This window comes from Magnolia sinica, chromosome 13 (assembly GCF_029962835.1).
Source record: "Magnolia sinica isolate HGM2019 chromosome 13, MsV1, whole genome shotgun sequence".
Lineage (NCBI taxonomy): Eukaryota > Viridiplantae > Streptophyta > Magnoliopsida > Magnoliales > Magnoliaceae > Magnolia > Magnolia sinica.
In genome coordinates, this window is record NC_080585.1 from 5,221,261 (window position 1) to 5,242,341 (window position 21,081).

The 21,081-nt window shown below is 44.3% G+C and overlaps 1 protein-coding gene across 17 annotated transcripts in view; it reads left to right on the forward strand.

Moving 5' to 3' along the window:
- The window catches only part of LOC131222527 (ATP synthase subunit O, mitochondrial-like), a 49,021-nt gene extending 29,302 nt beyond the window's left edge, over nucleotides 1–19,719 (forward strand). For 2 of the 17 annotated variants that reach the window (XM_058217640.1, XM_058217638.1), the window contains exons 2-3: nucleotides 16,243–16,301; nucleotides 18,761–18,878. In XM_058217640.1, the coding sequence (XP_058073623.1) occupies nucleotides 16,243–16,301; nucleotides 18,761–18,842 (141 nt within the window). In that variant the 3' untranslated portion in view covers nucleotides 18,843–18,878. Of the gene's footprint in view, nucleotides 1–3,922; nucleotides 3,991–16,189; nucleotides 16,360–18,760; nucleotides 18,900–19,323 lie in introns of those variants that run through there. The other 15 variants (XR_009160094.1, XM_058217641.1, XR_009160092.1 and 12 more) reach the window with 14 other exon arrangements.
- The last annotated feature ends 1,362 nt before the right edge of the window (nucleotides 19,720–21,081 follow it).

Here is a 21,081-nt window from a genome sequence, read left to right on the forward strand (position 1 = left end):
GGATTTTGCAAAATCCCCAGTTGGATTCGACGAGTTGATATTTTCCTCAATTTCTCCCCATCAGCGGTATAGGCATAGCTGGATAGGGAATATGGGGTTGACAGATAGGGGTGTATACGCCTATCTGTATACACGCCATCAGTAGAAAAGGGGCTTTTGCAAACGAAGAGGGCGATGCAACATTGAACCATGAATCGGCTCATGGTTACACTTCCAAACTGATCGGAGATCCAACTGGAAGAGAGATGATCATACTTGTATGATTGCCCTTCCGCCTCGGAGGTAGGTGGTGCGAATGACCGATTTGCAACCCGCAATGTCCTCAAGGAGGTTATCCTGGTCGCTGTTACTGGAAGAGTACCTTTAGAAGGGAAGAAACAGTCACTGGATGGCGGCATGCACAATGGCAGTGATGAGCGTAGGAGCTGCTGGTGTAGACTACTCGCCGTTCTCCCTTTGGAGATAAAGCTTCTGCGTTTCTTGGAATTTTTTCGCACGATATACAATGCAAGTGCATTGAAGAGAGAGTACACCTGGCAACAGAGCCGTATGACAACGCTCTACCGCCATTTGAAATTTTTGGCTTTTGTATGTATTCGTGTGCGTTGTATTCTTAGCATTTCAATTCCAATCCAAACAGCGTAGAAGTCAAATCAGGACCCTTAATACCATATGATGCCTACCAATACGCGAATCCAAACAGGCCCTTAATCACCTCCTGTGAGGAGTCGCGAATACGAGACCTCTTACTTTGATACCACTTTGATGCAGGATAATTAATCACTTGCTCTAAAAGCTCGAACTGATAAAGAGTGGCGAATCAATCCCTTTATCTCATAGCCCAGGCCCCACATCGCATGGGTTAGGACCTCGGCCGAACCCCCTTGTGGGCCCCACTTCACATGGGTTCTGCTTCACATGGGCCACCCACCCCGAGTATCTCCCCGCATCCTACAAGCTACCCCACTTGAGCCCGGTGTGAAAATGCCCCTGCATTATGAGATGAAAGAGATCTTAAAGGAAAAGTACATTCCTATCTCTTACTGTCGGAAGCTTTTGGATAAGTGGTAATCCTTTCATTAGGGATCAATACCCGTGGTTGATTACATCGCTGGGTTTGAAGAAAATATAATGTGCTATAACATTGAGGAGTACCCGTTAATGACCCTTTCCCGTTTAGGATGGGCCTTCGATCCGAGCTTCAGCTTGAGCTCATTCCTCATGACGTTTGCACCCTAAAACATGCCTACCAAGTGGTCTAAGAACTTGAGCGGTATCTGAAACTGCAATTCGTGAGAATGACCCATTAATGACAATTTCCTGTTTCGGGATGGGCTTCAGACTCGAGCTTCAACGTGAACTCATTCCTTACGACATTACCACCCTAGAGCATGCCTACCAAGTGGTGCAAGAACTTGAGCGATATCTAAAATCGCAATTTGTGAGGCGATTCGACTCTCATGAATCCAATGTGAAGGCCACTCCCCAGGGAGAAGCCTAATTTTAAGAGTCAATCCAAAGCCCATATTGGTGCTTAATCCAATAATAAGGACATGAAGGGCAAAGGTCTAGCTAGTACCAGCTCGAGAGCAGGTGAGCAAACTCGGTGTTATAATTGCCATTGATATGGTCATTTCGTACACCAATCCCTCATAGAAGAGCAAAATAAGGCCCTCGTGATTTGCGAGTTTGATGAGGATGCGGATGACCGCCAAATGCCATCTTTCTTAGACGTGAGGAGGATTGGCACAACACATGGACTCAAACTCTCCTGAATGAACCTTTTTTTAAGATGCTCATAGACTTGTCTTTTCAATTCTGCATGCTCTGCAGGATTCATTTGGTGGTGAGGAAGGTTTGGTAGAGTCGACCCGGGGACAAAATCCATGGCATGCTAACTGTCCTGCATGGGTGGAAGCTCATCCGATAGGTCCTCAGGGAAAACATTGCTAAACTCCTCCAACACCAAATTCACTTCAGGTGGCAACTCTATGCTAACCTTGGGTGTGACCTTTCTTGCCACTAGGGCATACACCACTAAATCAGCATAGTATCCCTTTCAAACTCTTTGGCATTTATTATGTGGAGAGATTTAGGTTAGGATTTCCTCACATCTTTTGGATCACCCTTCTTGACGTCCTTCCCTTCCTCTTCTTTAGGGTGCTTTTGTGCGGAAGAAGATTTAACTTTATTGTCTTTCCTTCATACATAAATGAACACATATTTGAATAGCCGAATTGTGTCACAACAAGGTCATACAATCAAGGTCTGCCCAAAATGATGTGACCTACGTCCACAGGCAAAACGTTGCATCACAGCGTGTCTTTGTATGAAGCAAACTAAATGGGAATAAGACACCACTGAGAAACCGGTATCGAGGATGCATCAACCCAAGAAACTCAGTAGGGCTGAGGGTACAAGACAAGTTTCAAACTCAAACAAGATATAGTACTAGCGGAGACCACATTGGTGCAACTGCCACTATCAAATATCACCTTGCAATTTTTAGCACTTTTACTTAACGTAAGTATGGAAAATTGAAAGCTGGCATCAATCATCACTCTCTTTAGCCTAGGATAAGGAGCATCTGACAACTGCAAGTGGCACGACTTCAACTCCTTGAACTTCTTCATTGCTAGCAGCAATTTCGGGCCATAAGGTCCTACACTACGAGCTTGTAATTTCTTCATGGCCCATTGTGGAAACCGTTCTGGCCCTATCTGAATCATCACATATTTTCCCACTTGAAATTCTTTATACCTACAATGAGAGTCAACAAAAATTTTGTATTTTTTATTGCTCACATTAATCTGCTTCTTGATTTTAGCATACAAATCATGAATATGCGTCTATGGACTTTGAAGGTCCGTGGGAGACTGACATGGGAATGAGATCTATAGGCTTCCTGGGCTTGTAACCATGCACTAACTCAAAAGGTTATGGGGAAGGCCCAAAAGGACATGGATGGAAATGGTAATAAAAAACTTGATGACCTATGGTACTGAAGTTATGGCACTTGATAGAGTGGAAAGGTGGAACAAGATTTATTCAGTTGACCCCAAGTAATTGGTATTAACTGTTAGATGATGATGACGGTGGGAAAAATCCTTACAAGTTTATTTGCGAACTACCGCATACATTCATGTTGCACGTACATGCATCATATAGCCTTGTCATAATTTGATAGTTATGAAACCTAGTAATTAATGAAAACTATTCATTTTTGTGTGATGCACAATCAACTTTATTGTGAAGGGAGAGAGTATGAGGGCAAATGCTGCTATACTGCCTTGTGGGATGCCTTCATTTAAATTGAGGGACTCTGAAACCCCTCCCCCCTTGACATATACGAAGGAGTGTGGTTCGTTCGAAAACACACAACCACAACCAGTTTTCACTTATCAAATTTGAACAATCCCTTGATTTTGTACAATTCTCCTGATTTCTATCTCGATCATAGAAGTGCAAGTTAACCTCTTCAAAATCTATACTAGGTTTTGTGTAATAGTTGGGTGAGCTTTTTATTTTATTTTTATTTTTTTATTTTTTATTTTTAAGTAAAATTTGTTTGTTTTTTTTTTTTTGCCCCTTGAGGACTTCCGCTCCATCATCCATGTAAACAACTCTAGTTCTTGTAATTTTTCTCGTTCCACACTTCATTTGTGGTATTTATCATCAAACTATGGCTTTCTCTGGTGGTTTTCAGTATATCTTTTCATTATTGTTACAATGGTCGTATCCATTGCCTGGATGGAACTGGTCTCTTGTCTTGTTGGAGATATTTTATTATATTTTAAATAAAAATAAAATTCTTCTGTTGCTGATCCAAAAGAAGAAAAAAAGGAAAAGAAAAGATAGTCATGTACTTGATTTTCAAGCACTCATTTAATTGGTTATTTTGGCCTGCCACTTCCGTTGGAAGAGGAAAAACAACTGAAGGAGACATTGTAGGATATTATTGGATGTGGGAAGATGAAGCTTGAACAGAAGGTACTCCTTGATTGCACATAGATCTGCCATCACTGGTCTTTATTATTGGGAACTATCATGGATTCTCATGTACAACTACGACATCCTTTATGTTGCGTTGTTCATGATTGTTTGTTTTTCTTCGTCTCTATTCTGTATCATAAGTTTTTTCTAGTTCTTATTATTATTGTTATTATTATTTTTTCATTGTGGAGGTTTGTTAATATGGCCTGTTTGGAAAGGTACCAAGATGGCGATTTGTTTAAATTTATTGACTTTTAGATTGTGATTTGGAAGATCAAGTAGAATATATTCCCTTCCAAAAATAGATAGAATTGAATATATTGCAATCTAAAAGCATTTAAATTTTTTTATTAGGTCGAATGGGTATTGTTTCTTCCACTACCTTAAAAAAGAAAAGAAAAAGAACTGATTAAATGCCAGGAATTTAAAGATGTCTTGCTAGAGCTTAAAAAAAAGTCCCCTTCTCTTTCTTCTCTTCCTGCCTCCCTCTCATTAAGGTGTCAGATGTTTGGATAAGCTGAGATTCCCATCAGTGTGTAGTCTGTCACGCCCCAAACTCGGAAACAGGGCTAAAAAAATTCCTGATCGCCGAATCCGGTGCCGACAGCCTCCGTAGTACCCTATTCTCGGCTCCCGGCACGTATACACCAGGTTTCGATCATGGGATTCTATAAGGAGGATTTCTAACATGATTTTGATTCGTAATGAGCATAACCATAAGCATAACCCACGAACAATAACCACAAGAACACCATCAAAAACTTTGAGTACAATGCGTATGAAGGGAAATACAAGATAGTGATAATAACGGAAACTCCTGGAGCTCGACTGCAAACTCCTACTGCGGTGAAGCTACGGCTGCATCCTGGCGTCACCTGCACGCATCAATCGTGCATAAGCTTATAGAAAGCTTAGAAGGCGGTGTAAGTGTGTGCGCAATATGAGTGTGCTCAGAATGCAATGTCAGAATAATACGGAATCATGCTGATGAGTACGTAAATGCAATTAGCCGTACCAAGGCTATGCAGTGCAAAACATGAATGCTATCGGCCATATCCAGGCCATGCGATGCGAAATGCAAGTCAAGCATGCCAATCTTCATCCACATATCAATGCAGCTCCTCACTAGAGCATCAAATATCAGTATGGTTCTCATTCTGGATAATCATGGGGGTTTAGTACACTCCAAATAGTACTGCCTCTTTCCCAGATGTGCAGTCCAAGTGAGCGTAAAAAACCTCACTATCTGCCTGGCCAATAGTCTGCCAATATCTATCCGGCACGTTAATAACGGACACATTTACGAGCTGGTCAAACTCAGCCTAGCAATGCCCCCTACCCTTGGGCGAGTAAGGCCACACCCCTTTCCAACCGACCATGACACAGTGGGAGACGCGGCCTCCTGGTATTCGACCCTCGTGCGCTCATGTATCCACTCGGTCTCGACGTTGGAGTCATCATCTGGTACCATCGGGTTCAGGGATTTTCACCCCAGGGATATCTATGGCGCCCTGATGCTTAGTAACAATATTTTCGGTGTCCGATCCTGCCATCCACGATGTGCCTATGGAGGTCATAGCCCTGATGTCGCTAGGGCGTATAGAAATCATGTCATACAAATGCGAAGTGCATGAATCACGCTACTAGTTATGCAACAATCCTGCGTGTACCGCGTGCTCATGAAGGGCAATTCCGCCTATCAGGGGGGGTCCATAAACAATCTGCCTGAAGGCATATGCTATGATCAGTCACTCCTCATATCAAGCATACATATGATGCGTATGAGCATGAATCATGGAACTATACTAAACATGTTATGTGGTGATGGATCCTGTTCATAACGAAGAGGGGCCTAGATGGCTTACACGCTATAAGTATGGGCCTATCAATGGGCCCTAGGGAGAGTTACAATGCGGACATTTAACCATCATTGTTCTTACAATGTGGATGTCAAACCATCATTGCTCCCAAGACATGGCTGCCAAAACATCATTACATACATCGTGGTGGAATCTCACCTCGCAATGCACCTCATATACATCACAGTCGACTCACACAAAGGCCTCACATACGTCTCATTGGGCCTCATATACCTCAAGTGGGCCGCTCCAATGGGTCAATTATGCATCAGATGGGCTACATCAAATGGGCCGAATCAAATGGCCGAGTCGAATGGGCCGAGTCGAATAGGCCGAGTCCAATAGGGCGAGTCGAATAGGCCGAGTCGAATGGACCGGTACCAATGGGCCGAATCAATTGGGCCGATCAAATGGGTCGAGTCAATTGGGCCGTACCACTACACCATTCATCTATTGATAGAAATCATTTTAGAGTATTATTCAAAAAGATTGAATCATATCCAGAGATCATCTGGGCCATACCACAAGTATCAGTGGTGATAATGGTTCCCAGTGTTAAAATTTAGAGGGGCCACCATTTTATTTCCCATCCACTGTTCATAAGGTCACAAAGACCTGAACAATGAGGAAAACAATTATCATATTGGTCTAAAACTTTTGTAACCCAAAAAATGGGGTTTCAATGGTAGACATTCAACACCAATGTTTCTACAGTGTGGTCCACCTGATAACTAGATCTGTCTTATTTTAGTCCGAAGCCATGAGACAGACATGCCAAAAGGGTGGGCGGTTTAGATGCATCACGTACGTCAGCGGGGCCCATAGAACTTGCTGCCATCAATCCAGCAGCTAATCAGCTGGTGGATGGACGGTCTGGATGCTGCGCATGCATCAGGGAGGCCCAATCAGATGGACGTCGTTGATGAACTCATATGGGGTGGGTCCCACCAGAAAACCATCCCATCAGTTCGTTAGGTGAGTCCCATGAATGTGGCCCACCTGTTATATATGTATATTCATTATATATGCAAATATATTATATTATATATACAATAGGTGAGTAGTTGCCCACCATCCAGATCCATCTGGATGGTGCAGATGACCTATGCTAAAGGTGGGTCCCACGTGGGAGTGGCCCACCATAGTATTTATTTATTTATGATTATTATTATTATTATTATTTAATATATTATATTATATAATACATATATGTACGTACATATATATGTACACGTGTGAGTGCCAGCGTCCAGACCATCTGGACGCTGGATGGATGACTGGATGGTAGCAGGGGCCCACCGTCCTTATCATATAGACGGTGAGGGTATTCGCATACATCATGGTGGTGCCACGTGGGTAGGCCACCATGATTGAATCAACATGATATTTGTGTCTTCCCTCCGTCCAGTCAGTGGTCTGGATGACATAACATCACGTGGGCCCCACGTTTTATCAAGATGATATTTGAGTTTTCTCTTCAACTGGGCCTGTCCAGACGGACAGGCCAGTGGGCCTGCCGCTGGACAGCCCAACAAGGTGGGCCAATATGGATGGCACAGATATAATATATACTTCATGGTGGGACACACACACACCAGATGGGCCACACACCTCTTCATCATCATCACCATACAAAGGAAGAGAGAGAGAGAGAGAGAGAGAGAGAGAGAGAGAGAGAGAGAGAGAGAGAGACGGTGTGTAGGGAGGGACCCCGCCACTATGGGCCCCTCAAGATTACAATACATAAATTGAAATGGGTCCCAACACAAGTGGGTCCCCCTAATAGAAAATCAACGGTGGATCACCCACCTATCGACCTTCTTCTTAGCTCCTTGGACTCCTATGCTCCTTGCCTTCAATTTTAATGAAGGTTGATGAAAGATGAATGGTTGAGATGGGAGATGAGAAGGTAGGAAGGTGGGCCACACTTGTTGTTTTGGAGAGCTTAGGGAGGCTTGGACGTGTGATATTTTGTTGCTTGGGAGAGTGTTTGAGAAATGAGGGAGAGAGAAGTGATGGGATGATATGGGATGGGTGTTGTAAGGAAGGAGATGGAGATGTATGGGTTGGGTTGAAAATTTGGTAAAAGAGGGATGGGTAGGGAGAGAGAGAGTTGACTTAGGGAAAAAGAGTGATGGTTGCTTGTACTTGAGGTATGGAGTGTACTTGACTTGATTGATTGATTGATTGATGAGACATGTTGTAGATATTCTTCTCGGAATTCGTAACGCGCGACGTTTCTTCGGAATGAACGCAGGCCCACATCTCCTGGTCTGGGTATCGGGTCACGGCGTTGAAACCGCGGCGACGGCGCGGTCGCTAGGGTACAAGTTTCGGTTCGAGGCGACTTGGGCATGTAGGACCCGGTTTAGGATCGCGTGCAAACGTCAGATACAGGTCGAGGGTTGTCGGAATTCGACCGGGAGGACCGCGGAAACCTATGGAATGGTACGGACTATGATACGGGCCTTACAGCTCTCCCCTCCAAATAAAAATTGTCCTCGAAATTTACACAATCATCGCAACCAGACATAACTCATCAGGAGAAACATTGCATCATCATATAAAATCGAAGACAGTATCCAAGATACAACATATAATCAATCAATAAAGAGATGGGGATAACGCTCTCGAATCTCGGCCTCGCGCTCCTAAGACGCCTCATCAACTGAATGGTGACCCCACTGAACCTTCACCAAGAGAATGACCTTGGTTCGGAGGACCTGCTCCTTCCGGTCAAGAATATGGACTGGCTGCTCAATGTAAGAAGCATTCTCACGAACCTCCAATGACTGCCAATCAATAACAGGAACTACGTTTGACCCACACTTCCTCAATATAGAGACGTGGAAAACGTTGTGGACGCCAGACAACTGAGATGGTAAGGCATGCCGATAGGCCACGATGCCAATGCGCTCAGTGATCTCGAAAGGTCCAATGAATCTCGGGGTAAGCTTGCCCTTCGCTCCAAATCGAACTACGCTCTTCATGGGCGAGACCTTGAGATACACATGGTCCCCTACAACAAAGTCAAAGGGACGACGCTGGCGACCAGCAAAACTTTTCTGCCGGCTCTGAGCTGTGCGCATCCTTTGCCTGATGATATCGACAGCTTCTGACGTCTGCTGCACAAGCTCGGGACCTAGGAGAGGCCGCTCTCCAACTTCGGTCTAACAACTCGGAGATCTGCACGGTTTGCCATATAATGCCTCAAAAGGAGCCATGCCAATGGTCGCCTGATAGCTGTTGTTGTACGCGAACTCAGCCAATTGCAGCTGCTCATCCAAGTTACCCCCAAAATCAATCGCGCAGGCCTGAAGCATATCTTCAAGGATCTGGTTAACCCTCTCGGTCTGGCCATCGGTTTGCGGATGATACGTGGTGCTGAGCCGTAAATCAGTGCCAATCGCTCTCTGAAAGCTCCCCTAAAACTGAGATGTGAACTTCGGATCTTGGTTTGAAAGGATCGAGACAGGAACACCGTGCAGTTTCACGATCTCATCAACAAACAGCCTGGCTAGCCGGTCTGAATGTCAAGTCTCACGAATCGCAAGAAAATATGTCGACTTCGTCAGACGGTCCACGACAACCCAGATGGCGTCATGACCGCGCTGAGTCCTCGGCAAGCTCATAATGAAATCTGTCGATATATGCTCCCACTTCTACATCGGGATGCTCAACGGCTGTAATGGACCAGGGGGTCTCTGATGATCAACCTTGACACGCTGGCATGTGTCACACTCGGCCACAAAACTGGTGATCTTGCGCTTCATCTCTGTCCAAAAATACTGTCTCCTCATATTACGATACATCTTCGTCGAGTTAGGGTGGATAGAAAACAGCGATCGATGTGCCTTGGTCATAAGATCTTTGCGCAACTCGGGAATATCCGGGACATAATCGGCCTCTGAAGCAAAGTCCACCATCAGAACCAATCTGCCAATCTGACTGACTCTCAGATGCTACCTCTGCTCGGTAATCCTGTAACGACTCGTTCGTTTGCTGAGCCTCGATCACCCTTGCGACAAAAGGGTTGAATCGACAGGCTCGATATCTGAACGATAGAAGACTGCAGACCAAACTCGAAGTCATACTCTGCTATATCCTCGAGCATCCTCTACTCCTGAATCATCATGTGTGCCACCAGGGCTCGTGGCCGATGGCTGAGGGCATTCGCCACCACGTTTGCCTTGCCTGGGTGGTACTGGAGGTCAAAATCATAGTCCTTCAGGAGCTCCATCCAGAGTCTCTGCCTCATGTTCAGCTCGGACCGAGAGAATAAATACTTCAAGCTCTTGTGGTCAGAGAAGAGCTTGAACCTGACTCCATAGAGATAGTGTCTCCACACCTTTAATGCGAAGACGACTGCTGCCAGCTCCAAATCATGCGTGGGGTAGTTCAGCTCATGGACTTTGAGTTGGTGAGACGCAACAGCCACAAGCCTGCCGTGCTGCATCAGGACAACACCTAAACCAATATGTGAGACATTGATAAATACAACAAATCCATCACTCCCAGAGGGAAGAGTGAGGACAGGAGCGGGCGTCAGACGGTCCTTAAGCTCCACGAATGCCTGCTCACATGCGTCAGTTCAAACAAACTCTGTGCCCTTCCGAGTCAACCTGGTTAACGAGGCTGCAATGCGGGAGAAGCCCTCAATGAAACGCCGATAATAGCCCGCTAAACCAAGAAAACTACGGATCTCGGACGCAGTCGTGGACTGGCCCCATTGACGCACTGCCTCAACCTTCGAGGGGTCCACTGCGACACCCTTCCTTGTCACCACGTGATCGAGGAACTTCACTTCCTTCTGCCAAAACTTGCACTTCTCCAGCTTCGCATACAGCTGATGGGCACGGCGGAGGGTGTGCAATACGATCTCTAGATGCTGCATATGCTCCTCACGGGTCCTCGAATGTATCAGGATGTCGTCGATGAATACCATAACAAACTGATCAAGATACGGACGGAAGACCTCGTTCATCAACTGCATGAATATTGTGGGCGCATTGGTCAGTCCGAAGGACATAACCTGAAACACAAAATGACCATAACGCATCCTGAAAGCTGTCTTCGGGATGTCCTCTCGGACCCGAATCTGATGATAATCGGAACGCAGGTCAATCTTCGAAAAGAACCGTGCACCCTGCAACTGATCAAACAAATCATCTATCCTCGGGAGCGGGTACTTGTTCTTGATTGTGACCTGGTTGAGCTTGCAGTAATCCACGCAGAGCCTCAATGAGCCATCCTTCTTCCTGACGAAGAGTACCAGCGCTCCCTACCGAGAACTACTCGAATGAATGAATCCCAACTCACGCAATTCTTCCAACTGATGCTGCAGTTCCCTCAACTCCATCGGTGCCATGTGATAAGGGGCTTTCGAAATAGGCGCGGTACCGGGCACGAGATCAATCTGGAACTCAATATGCCGACGCGGTGGCAATCCCGGAATCTCTTGGAACATGTCGGGGAAATCACAAACAACTGATCAATACAAGCGGCAACAAGCTCCTCATTGGCACAGAACATCAAGCAAGACAATGGCTCTCCTCTGGGCTCGGCAACGAACTGAAACTGCAGCAAGCTTGGTATGCAGAATGTAATTGTCCTCGCGGAACAGTCCAAGATGGCGTGGTACTCGGCAAGCCAATCCATGCCCAAGATAACGTCAAAATCTGACATCGGCAGCACATACAACTCGGCGGGCAAGAAAATCTCTTCCACTAACACGGGGCAAGATGAACAAAAATGGCCCAATACTGTGGTCTTACCCAAGAGCATTGATACGGTCAATCCCTCACTAGCAGATTCTATCGGTAATCCAGTTGATCGGTAAAAAATCTCAGACATAAATGAGTGCGAAGCACTGGAATCAAATAGTACTTGAGCAATACATGCAGAGACTGGAAGTATACCCTTAACGACTCACCCAGATGACTGCGGGTCCTGTTGAGCCGCATAGAATGTAGCTTGAGCTGGCTGGGGAGGTGCTTGTCCCCTTGGAGGATGCTGTTGCTGCTGATGTCGCTGAGGCACTCGAAACTGCTGCATCTACTGTTGCGGTCTTGGAGGCTGGTGCTGATGTTGCTGTTGAGGGGGCCTCGGTGGTGGGATCTGCTACCGCTGCTGCTGTGGAGGCTGCTGTAGTGCTCTCAACTGCTGCTGTGGGGGCTGCTGTGGTGCTCTCTACTGCTGCTGCTGAGGTGGCTCCTGTACCTCTGTGGCCATCGATGCTGCTGGGAGTTACTGGAGGGGGCCTGCCTCTTCTGACCTTTCCTCTGATCTCGATCGCTTTGCCCGCCGGCCCACTCAGTCTCATAAATCTGAGCCTTCCGCACTACCGCCTGAAAAGTCGGGAGCTCATGCCCAATAACACGGCCTCGAAGACCGTAACGTAAGCCGTTCTTGAAACGGCGGGCCTTCCGCCCCTCATCACTAACCAAATATGGCGCGAACCTTGATAGCGCCATAAAATGGGCCGCATGCTGCGTCACGGACATGTCCCCCTGCACCAGAGTCTCAAACTCTAACGCTCTCTGCCGACGAATGTGGTCGGGGAAGTACTGTTGGTCGAATCGGCCCACAAAATCCTCCCATGTCTATACGAAATCTGGCCCTGCAACACGAGTAATGGAGGTCCACCAGTGCTCGGCCTCTCCCTGGAGAAGAAATATGGCCAACCGGACTCGCTGCTGGGTCGTATATGGCATAGTATAAAAAATCTTCTCCATATCGGAGTGCCATCTCTCGGCTGCAGTCGGATCTGGCTCGCCCTGGAAATGCGGAGGATCGAGCTGTCTGAACTCTCAAGGCACGTTAGGGGACTAAATCGGAAGGTTATGCACTCGGAACCTAATTGATCTAAATTCATACTAGATATGTGATGTTGTTTTGGGTTGTTCCCAAGTTATGCTCTGATACCAACTTCTGTCATGCCCCAAACTCGAAAATCGGGCTCACAAAATTTCTGATCGCCGAATCCGGCGCCGACAGCCTCCGTAGTACCCCATTCTCGGCTCCTGACACCTATACACCAGGTTCCGATCCTGGGATTCTATAAGGAGGATTTCTAACATGATTTTGATTCGTAATGAGCATAACCATAAGCATAACCTCTTTCCAACCGACCACGACACAGTGGGAGACGCGGCCTCCTGGTATTCGGCCCTCGTGCTCTCATTTATCCACTCGGTCTCGACGTTGGAATCATCCTCTGGTACCATCGGGTTTAGGGATTTTCACCCCAGGGACATCTATGGCGCCCCGATGCTTAGGAACAATATTTCCGGTGTCCGATCCTGCCATCCACGATGTGTCTGTGGAGGTCATAGCCCTGATGTCGCTAGGGCGTATAGAAATCATGTCATACAAATGCGAAGTGCATGAATCACGCTACCAGTTATGCAATAATCCTGCGCGTACCGTGCGCTCATGAAGGGCAACTTCGCCTGTTAAGGGGGCCCATAAACAATCTGCTCGAAGGCATATGCTATGATCAGTCACTCCTCATATCAAGCATACATATGATGCATATGAGCATGAATCATGGAACTATACTAAACATGTTATGTGGTGATGGATCCTGTTCATAACGAAGAGGGGCCTAGACGGCTTACACGCTATAAGTATGGGCCTATCAATGGGCTCTAGAGAGAGTAACAATGCGGACATTTAACCATCATTGTTCTTACAATGTGGACGTCAAACCATCATTGCTCCCAAGACATGGCTGCCAAAACATCATTACATACATCGTGGTGGAATCTCACCTTGTAATGCACCTCATATATATCACAGTCGACTCACACAAAGGCCTCACATACGTCTCATTGGGCCTCATATACCTCAAGTGGGCCACTCCAATGGGTCAATCATGCATCAGATGGGCTACATCAAATGGGCAGAATCAAATGGCCGAGTCGAATGGGTCGAGTCGAATAGGCCGAGTCGAATAGGTTGAGTCGAATGGGCTGGTACTAATGAGCCGAATCAATTGGGCCGATCAAATGGGTCGAGTCAATTGGGCCGTACCACTACACCATTCATCTATTGATAGAAATCATTTTAGAGTATTATTTAAAAAGATTGAATCATATCCAGAGATCATCAGGGCCATACCACAAGTATCAATGGTGATAATGGTTCCCAATGTTAAAATTTAGAGGGGCCACCATTTTATTTCCCATCCACTGTTCATAAGGTCACAAAGACTTGAACAATGAGGAAAACAATTATTATATTGGTCTAAAACTTCTGCAACCCAAAAATTGGGTTTCATTGGTAGACATTCAACACCACTGTTTCTGTAGTGTGGTCCACTTGATAACTAGATCTGTCTTATTTTAGTCCCAAGCCGTGAGACAGACTTGCCAAAAAAGGTGGACGGTTTAGATGCATCACGTACATCAGCGGGGCCCACAGAACTTGCTGCCATCAATCCAACAGCTAATCAGCTGCTGGATGGACGGTCTGGATGCTGCGCATGCATCAGGGAGGCCCAATCAGATGGATGACGTTGATGAACTCATACGGGGTGGGTCCCACCAGAAAACCATCCCATCAGTTCGTCAGGTGGGTCCCACGAACGTGGCTCACCTGTTATATATTATATTATATAATATAATATCATATATTATATTGTTAAATATAATATAATATATTATATATGTATATTCATTATATATGCAAATATATCATATTATATATACAATAGGTGAGTAGCTGCCCATCTGGACAGTGCAGATGACCTATGCTAAAGATGGGTCCCACGTGGGAGTGGCCCACCATAGTATTTATTTATTTATTTATTATTATTATTTAATTTATTATATTATATAATACATATATGTACATACATATATATTTACACGTGTGAGTGCCAGCGTCCAGACCATCTGGACGCTGGATGGACGGCTGGATGGTAGCAGGGGCCCACTGTCCTTATCATATGGACGGTGAGGGTATTCACATACATCATGGTGGTGCCACGTGGGTAGGCCACCATGATTGGATCAACATGATATTCGTGTTTTCCCTCCGTCCAGTCAGTGGTCTGGATGACATAACATCACGTGGGCCCCACGTTTTATCAAGATGATATTGCGTTTTCTCTTCAACTGGAACTGTCCAGACGGACAGGCCAGTGGGCTTGCCGCTGGACATCCTAGCAAGGTGGGCCAATATGGATGGCACGGATATAATATATACTTCATGGTGGGACACACACACACCAGATGGGCCACACACCTCTTCATCATCATCACCATACAAAGGAAGAGAGAGAGAGAGAGAGAGAGAGAGAGAGAGAGAGAGAGAGAGAGAGAGAGAGAGACGGTGTGTAGGGAGGGACCCCGCCACTATGGGCCCCTCGAGATTACAATACATAAATCGAAATGGGTCCCAACACAAGTGGGTCCCCCTAATAGAAAATCAACGGTGGATCACCCACCTATCGACCTTCTTCTTAGCTCCTTGGACTCCTATGCTCTTTGCCGTCAATTTTAATGGAGGTTGATGAAAGATGAATGGTTAAGATGAGAGATGAGAAGGTGGGCCACACTTGTTGTTTTGGAGAGCTTAGGGAGGCTTGGACGTGTGATATTTTGTTGCTTGGGAGTGTTTGAGAAATGAGGGAGAGAGAGAAGTGATGGGATGATATGGGATGGGTGTTGTAAGGAAGGGGATGGAGATGTATGGGTTGGGTTGAAAATTTGGTAAAAGAGGGATGGGTAGGGTGAGAGAGAGTTGACTTACGGAAAAAGAGTGATGGTTGCTTGTACTTGAGGTATGGAGTGTACTTGACTTGATTGATTGATTGATTGATTAGACATGTTGTAGAGATTCTTCTCAGAATTCGCAACGAGCGGCGTTTCTTTGGAATGAATGCGGGCCCACATCTCCTGGCCTGGGTATCGGATCGGTGCACAAGTTGCGGCGTTGGAACCACGGCGACGGCGCGGTCGCTAGGGTACAAGTTTCGGTTCGTGGCGACTTTGGCATGTAGGACTTGGCTGAGGATCGCGCGCAAATGTCGGATACAGGTCGAGGGTTGCCGGAATTCGACCGAGAGGACCGCAGAAACCTATGGAACGGTATGGACTATGATACGGGCCTTACATAGTCCTTACCATTGGTTAACTACTCTTAACTATTCATATGTTTTGCAAACATACTTCTTTTTATTTGGATGATGGTACAATTGCTCATTGGTTCTTATGGTGTGCCCTCACTTCCCTTTACTGTTCATTTGTTTCATGTAAGTGCGCCCCACATGGTGATCATATTGATATTGGCCTGATTTTCTAGACACTTAACCTAATAGTCGTGTTTGTCAGATGCATTTTTGTATGTGTGCCCTTCCGATGATCCTATTGGTCTAATTTTCAAGTCATGGAACCTGACAGTTGGGTTCACTGGATGTACGGCTCGGATATTGTACATTGCGAGGTGAGTGTACTTACAAATGTGCGGTCAATCAAGTATATGCCTTGCTTGTATGTGTGAGGTGAGTACACTTGAGCATTCTTCAATATTTAATTCATTAGATGGGACCCACCGTGAATATGAACTGGCCACAAAAGCAGTCTGGTCCAGTCATTATCTCCTCCACATGGATGAGAGAAATGGGTAATTTGACCACCTTCGTAAAAAAACCAACTGAACAGTACATGGATAGAATGAAAATCACATTAGTGACTACTAAATCAAACTGCATTGTATTTGAATTGCATGATTTCAAATTGCAATCAATTCAAAGTTGCTATCTATTTCAATTATTCATCCAAACTGGCCCTGAACCTCATACCCTAAAATTATTTGAAAAAAAAGGCTGTAGTTTTTACATCTATCATATTAGCATTTTATGGTGTGATCATCTTGTTGATTAACAAGCCAAAAACCAAGCATTTCCCTGGTTGCATTTGGGTGAAGTCCAGTGTTTTCAAACTCGGATCAGACCCTAACCTGCTTTGTGGGCGGTTGAGTCCTACTGGGATGGCCCATACTAACCTAGGACGTATGAAATTAGGAAAATAAAAGAGAATCACCGAAACATCATGTTTGGCACGGTGGATAAGACGTGGTATTCGAGTGCAGGTCTGATGGGGTTTTGGAAAGACAAATGGAAGCATAAAATTCAAAAGTAATCTCTTAGTCTGATTAAGGATCGGCCAATATGTAGATCTCATATTTGGAGAACAAATATGAGAAGGGAATGTTTCAAATCTTACACCTTAGATCGAAGCCATGGAGGATGAGATTGTCAATGTTTTTCTTCCTCAAGTTGAGGTCTCTATATGATTTATTCTCAATAAAGAGTGAATGCCTAAGTAAATATGGATACCATTCCCACAATAGACCTAGAATCTAGATCTAAGGGTTAAGAATTAAGATAAACCCTTGGAGTGGACTACCCAAGTGACACAAGGAGAAGAAGCATTTATTCTCTCTTTTCTCTCCTTTCTCTCCCTAAAAATGTGTGAAGGAAGAAGGTAAGGATGCCCGCACTTTCTGGAGTCTAGGGCATCCTTGAGAATAGGATCTTATATAGAGGAGGTTAGGGTTTTGGTGCTCCCACCATAAGTATGGTAGTCCACCACCCTGCGCACTTTTGTATGTGCCCTAAATCATCAAAAGTGCACACATTATATCTATCCATGCTTCAAATGGACCATATCCCTCCATCACTGTCTTAATCCCATGTTGGACTAAGGTGCTGTTTGATAAACTGAAAAATAAGCTCTGAAAATTAATGTGAGTGCTGATTTGTAATGTTGAAATAATTTTAGGGTTATCTTAGTTAAAAGTGAAAAGAAGTTTTAATGCACCACCACTTTTAGAGTTCAGCCTTCAACATTAAATGAAGGGAGGGGACCTTAAAAAAGACTCATATTTTCAGTGAAAATTAATTTAAGCACTCATTAAGTTGGATTTGCCAAACAATTTGAATTATTGAAAATCACTGAAAATATCAAATTTCAGTGATAAGTGCTGAAAATAATTCTGACCAAGCGGCTGCTAAGTGGTGGGTCACTAATAGGTCATGACCATTATTTTTCCATCAAGCATTATAAAACAAAATTAAAAATTAAAATATAAGATTTAACTGTTGAAACCCTTCCGAAAACTATTTCAAAACATCTGAAAGTGTCGGCCCATGAAAATGAGCTCATTTGAACTCCAATAACTAAGACCTAAGCAGTTAAGCCACTAAGTAGTTTCCATAGAGACAATGGATCCTATATAAGGTATTCTTTATTGTCATGATATGGGCCATAATGGCCGTTATGGCATGGGGCCCCTGTAACGGCTGTTACAACCCTCGTTTTTTTTTTGGAGAAACTGTATTGGCCTTGTAACAGATCGTTATGGGTCTTTTTTTTTTTTTTTCCCGTAATGACTGTTATGGCCTCGTAACGCTGGTTCCCACCATTACCGTTGCCTGGATCTTATATTGGATGACAAGATGTATCTTAAGCTTAATGTATGTACCCAATTATATTCATATGTCAACCACATAATTTGACATCACTAGATGTGTCAAAGTCATCATCACATCAAGACTAACCACCCTTGTAACGGATCGTCATGGAAAATGACTTTTCATCCATTTGATAAAGTTGCAATCGAAGTGAACCCAGAATCTTGGGTTGCGACAAAGAGCATCACCACCACTGCCATCATCATTGCTTTTCCCAACAGATTGGGGTCGGCAAAGAGCACCATCCAACCCTCTGAAAAATTGCTTTCATACGACTACCCATCAATATGAAAAGAAAATAATCTAAATCTTTTGGCTTGTCCATTTTAGTGCAGCAGCTTGTGAGCAATAATTGCACGACTGGTATATCGATTCCTTTTTCTTTTTTTTTTTTTTAAATTTTTTTAATTTTTATGTTTTATAACAGGTGTTCTATTCTAACATCCTCCGCAGATCAATCAGATTTTACTCGGGGGATTGGTGGTGGAATTTGGGTAAAAATTCTTTGACATGTAGATCACGACGAGGGCCAGGCAGATGGAGAACTTCTAGATGCTCTGAGCCATGTACGTAGTAGCAGCATGAGCCTGATGCATCAATTTTTTTATTTTTATTTTTTCATTTGCAAAGTTACTTTTGCTTTAATCTCCATTGATTTTGGAGAAAAGCTTTCTTGATAGGGCTATGGTTTCTCCTTTTCCTAATATGGGGGTGGGTTGGGCCTCCATCCTAGAAATGAAAGGCTATAAATGCAATGGCATGACTCTCTTTTGTCACACTTTGTGAGTGGTCTGTTCCTGAAAAGGCCTCCTGTGAGGGTTATAATCCTCCAGGACGTTTTCCATCTCTCGTATGTTTGCTTGCAATCATAGATGAATGAAGACACTGCCATTGGCCCAACTGAGAAACTTTTTCTTCTTTCTTTATTTCTGTCTTTTTTTTTTTTTCCCCACCTTATCTCTCTTTCTAAGGTTTAGACTTCTTGGACAGGATGCGTTGGGGTTCCTTTTTTCCCTTAAAAGGGCCACTTTTTTGAAAGAGGAGACCACCAAAAGAGAGCCTGGATGGAAAAGAGAAAAAAGCAAAGCTTTAGAACCTCTCAGTACCTTCAGTCTTTGGAGTGCTGTGGCAATGCTAGTGTGAGCATAGTTCCAAAACTTGCTGACCAAAACTCAGCTGAGTCGACTCGTCTAGATTTCGAGCCAAGTCGCTGGGAAGCTTGGTTCTGGGCCTGACTCAGTCAACTGAGTCATTGGCCTTCTGTGGCAGATTTTATTAAATAGAAATTAAGGTGCAAAGTGGGATTCAAACCTCCAATGGAAGTTTGCTCCAATACATCCCTATGTTTTGCAATTTGATAAGTTGGGACTTTAGTCTTTGAATTTATGTCGTGTCTTCCAATGATCCAAACCATTGATATCCGACGTTGTATGGTTGGAAGAAAACAACTAAGGGCCTGTTTGGTGCATGGTATTAGATAGAATTAGGTGGTATGGAATTGCATTTCCATCCGGTGTTTGATAACAACAGAAATGATTGGATTAATCCTGGCATCACATATTCCAATGCCTATGGTGGATGGCGCAGGATTTCTGGTGGATTTCGAAATCTACTACAATTGTGGGCCTCATGTTGATACACATGTTTTATCCATACCGTTCATCCATACGTGCCTTTTACATGTGACATTCAAGCTGCACATGCGCACAGGTGACTAAACACAGTTGTGAAATGTGGTCGGTTGATTACAATTCCATGGTCTGCCAAAGGCAGACTTCTCATGATACAGTGTATTTCTCAGTGAATGAATTTGATCCTAAACATGGGATTGAACAGTGAAAATACAATGGTATTTCCTGACATGTAATCATTGTGCAATAACTGATGTTAATACCATCTAATTCAATTCCATCCCATTTAGTACTGCTGTCCAAACAGGCCCTAAAGGCCCTCAATTGAATTATTTCAACCCTTAGATAATTTAGCTCTTTTGCATTGAACATAAACAGTCATCTTAACCTTCCTTTGTATAATCAATGCATTTAAACATTCAATCTGAAAGTTGTTTTTTTGCCTGCCGTACCCCATAAAATAGACGGTTTGTGTAATTGAAAAAGCCTCAAACCCAATGACTATAGTCCTGACATATCATACCGCAACACATCAGCTATAACCAAGTGAAGCAACACCCTTAGCTAGTGAAATATCTATGTTATTATTCATTTATGTTCTCTTTCTATTTTAAATCTCTAAGAACAATCCTAATATTTTCAATTTACAATAATTAAATATTGAGTCAGAGTCAGGTCGAGTCTTCAAATCAACCCGACCCAGTTGAACATCATGTGGAATCGAGTTTTTAGGTTTCTGAATCATGGTAGAGAGGGAATTGACATGTCACACGTGTGTGGGACCCTGGCCACTCATAAGGTGCGGGCCGCGTGGAGGTGCCCTGGCCAAAAAATCATGAGGTTCCTGCATCAGATGGGTATGTGTACTTTTGGATAACGTAGGCAGACAAGATGCAAAAAGAAAAAGAGGGCCTCATCAATGGTATTTGACTACTCATGTCTGGTGGGCCCCACTCACTCTCAGTCCACTTTGCTGTTTTGGTTGCTTAAGAGTGGTGGGCCATGCTGCCAAAGGACAATTAGAGATATGCTGTCTTGCAGCGCCTCCCTGCAACTTTTTTTTTTTTTTTTCTCTGATGGGCCATTGCTCAATGATCTTGCCAATCAAATGCTTCTG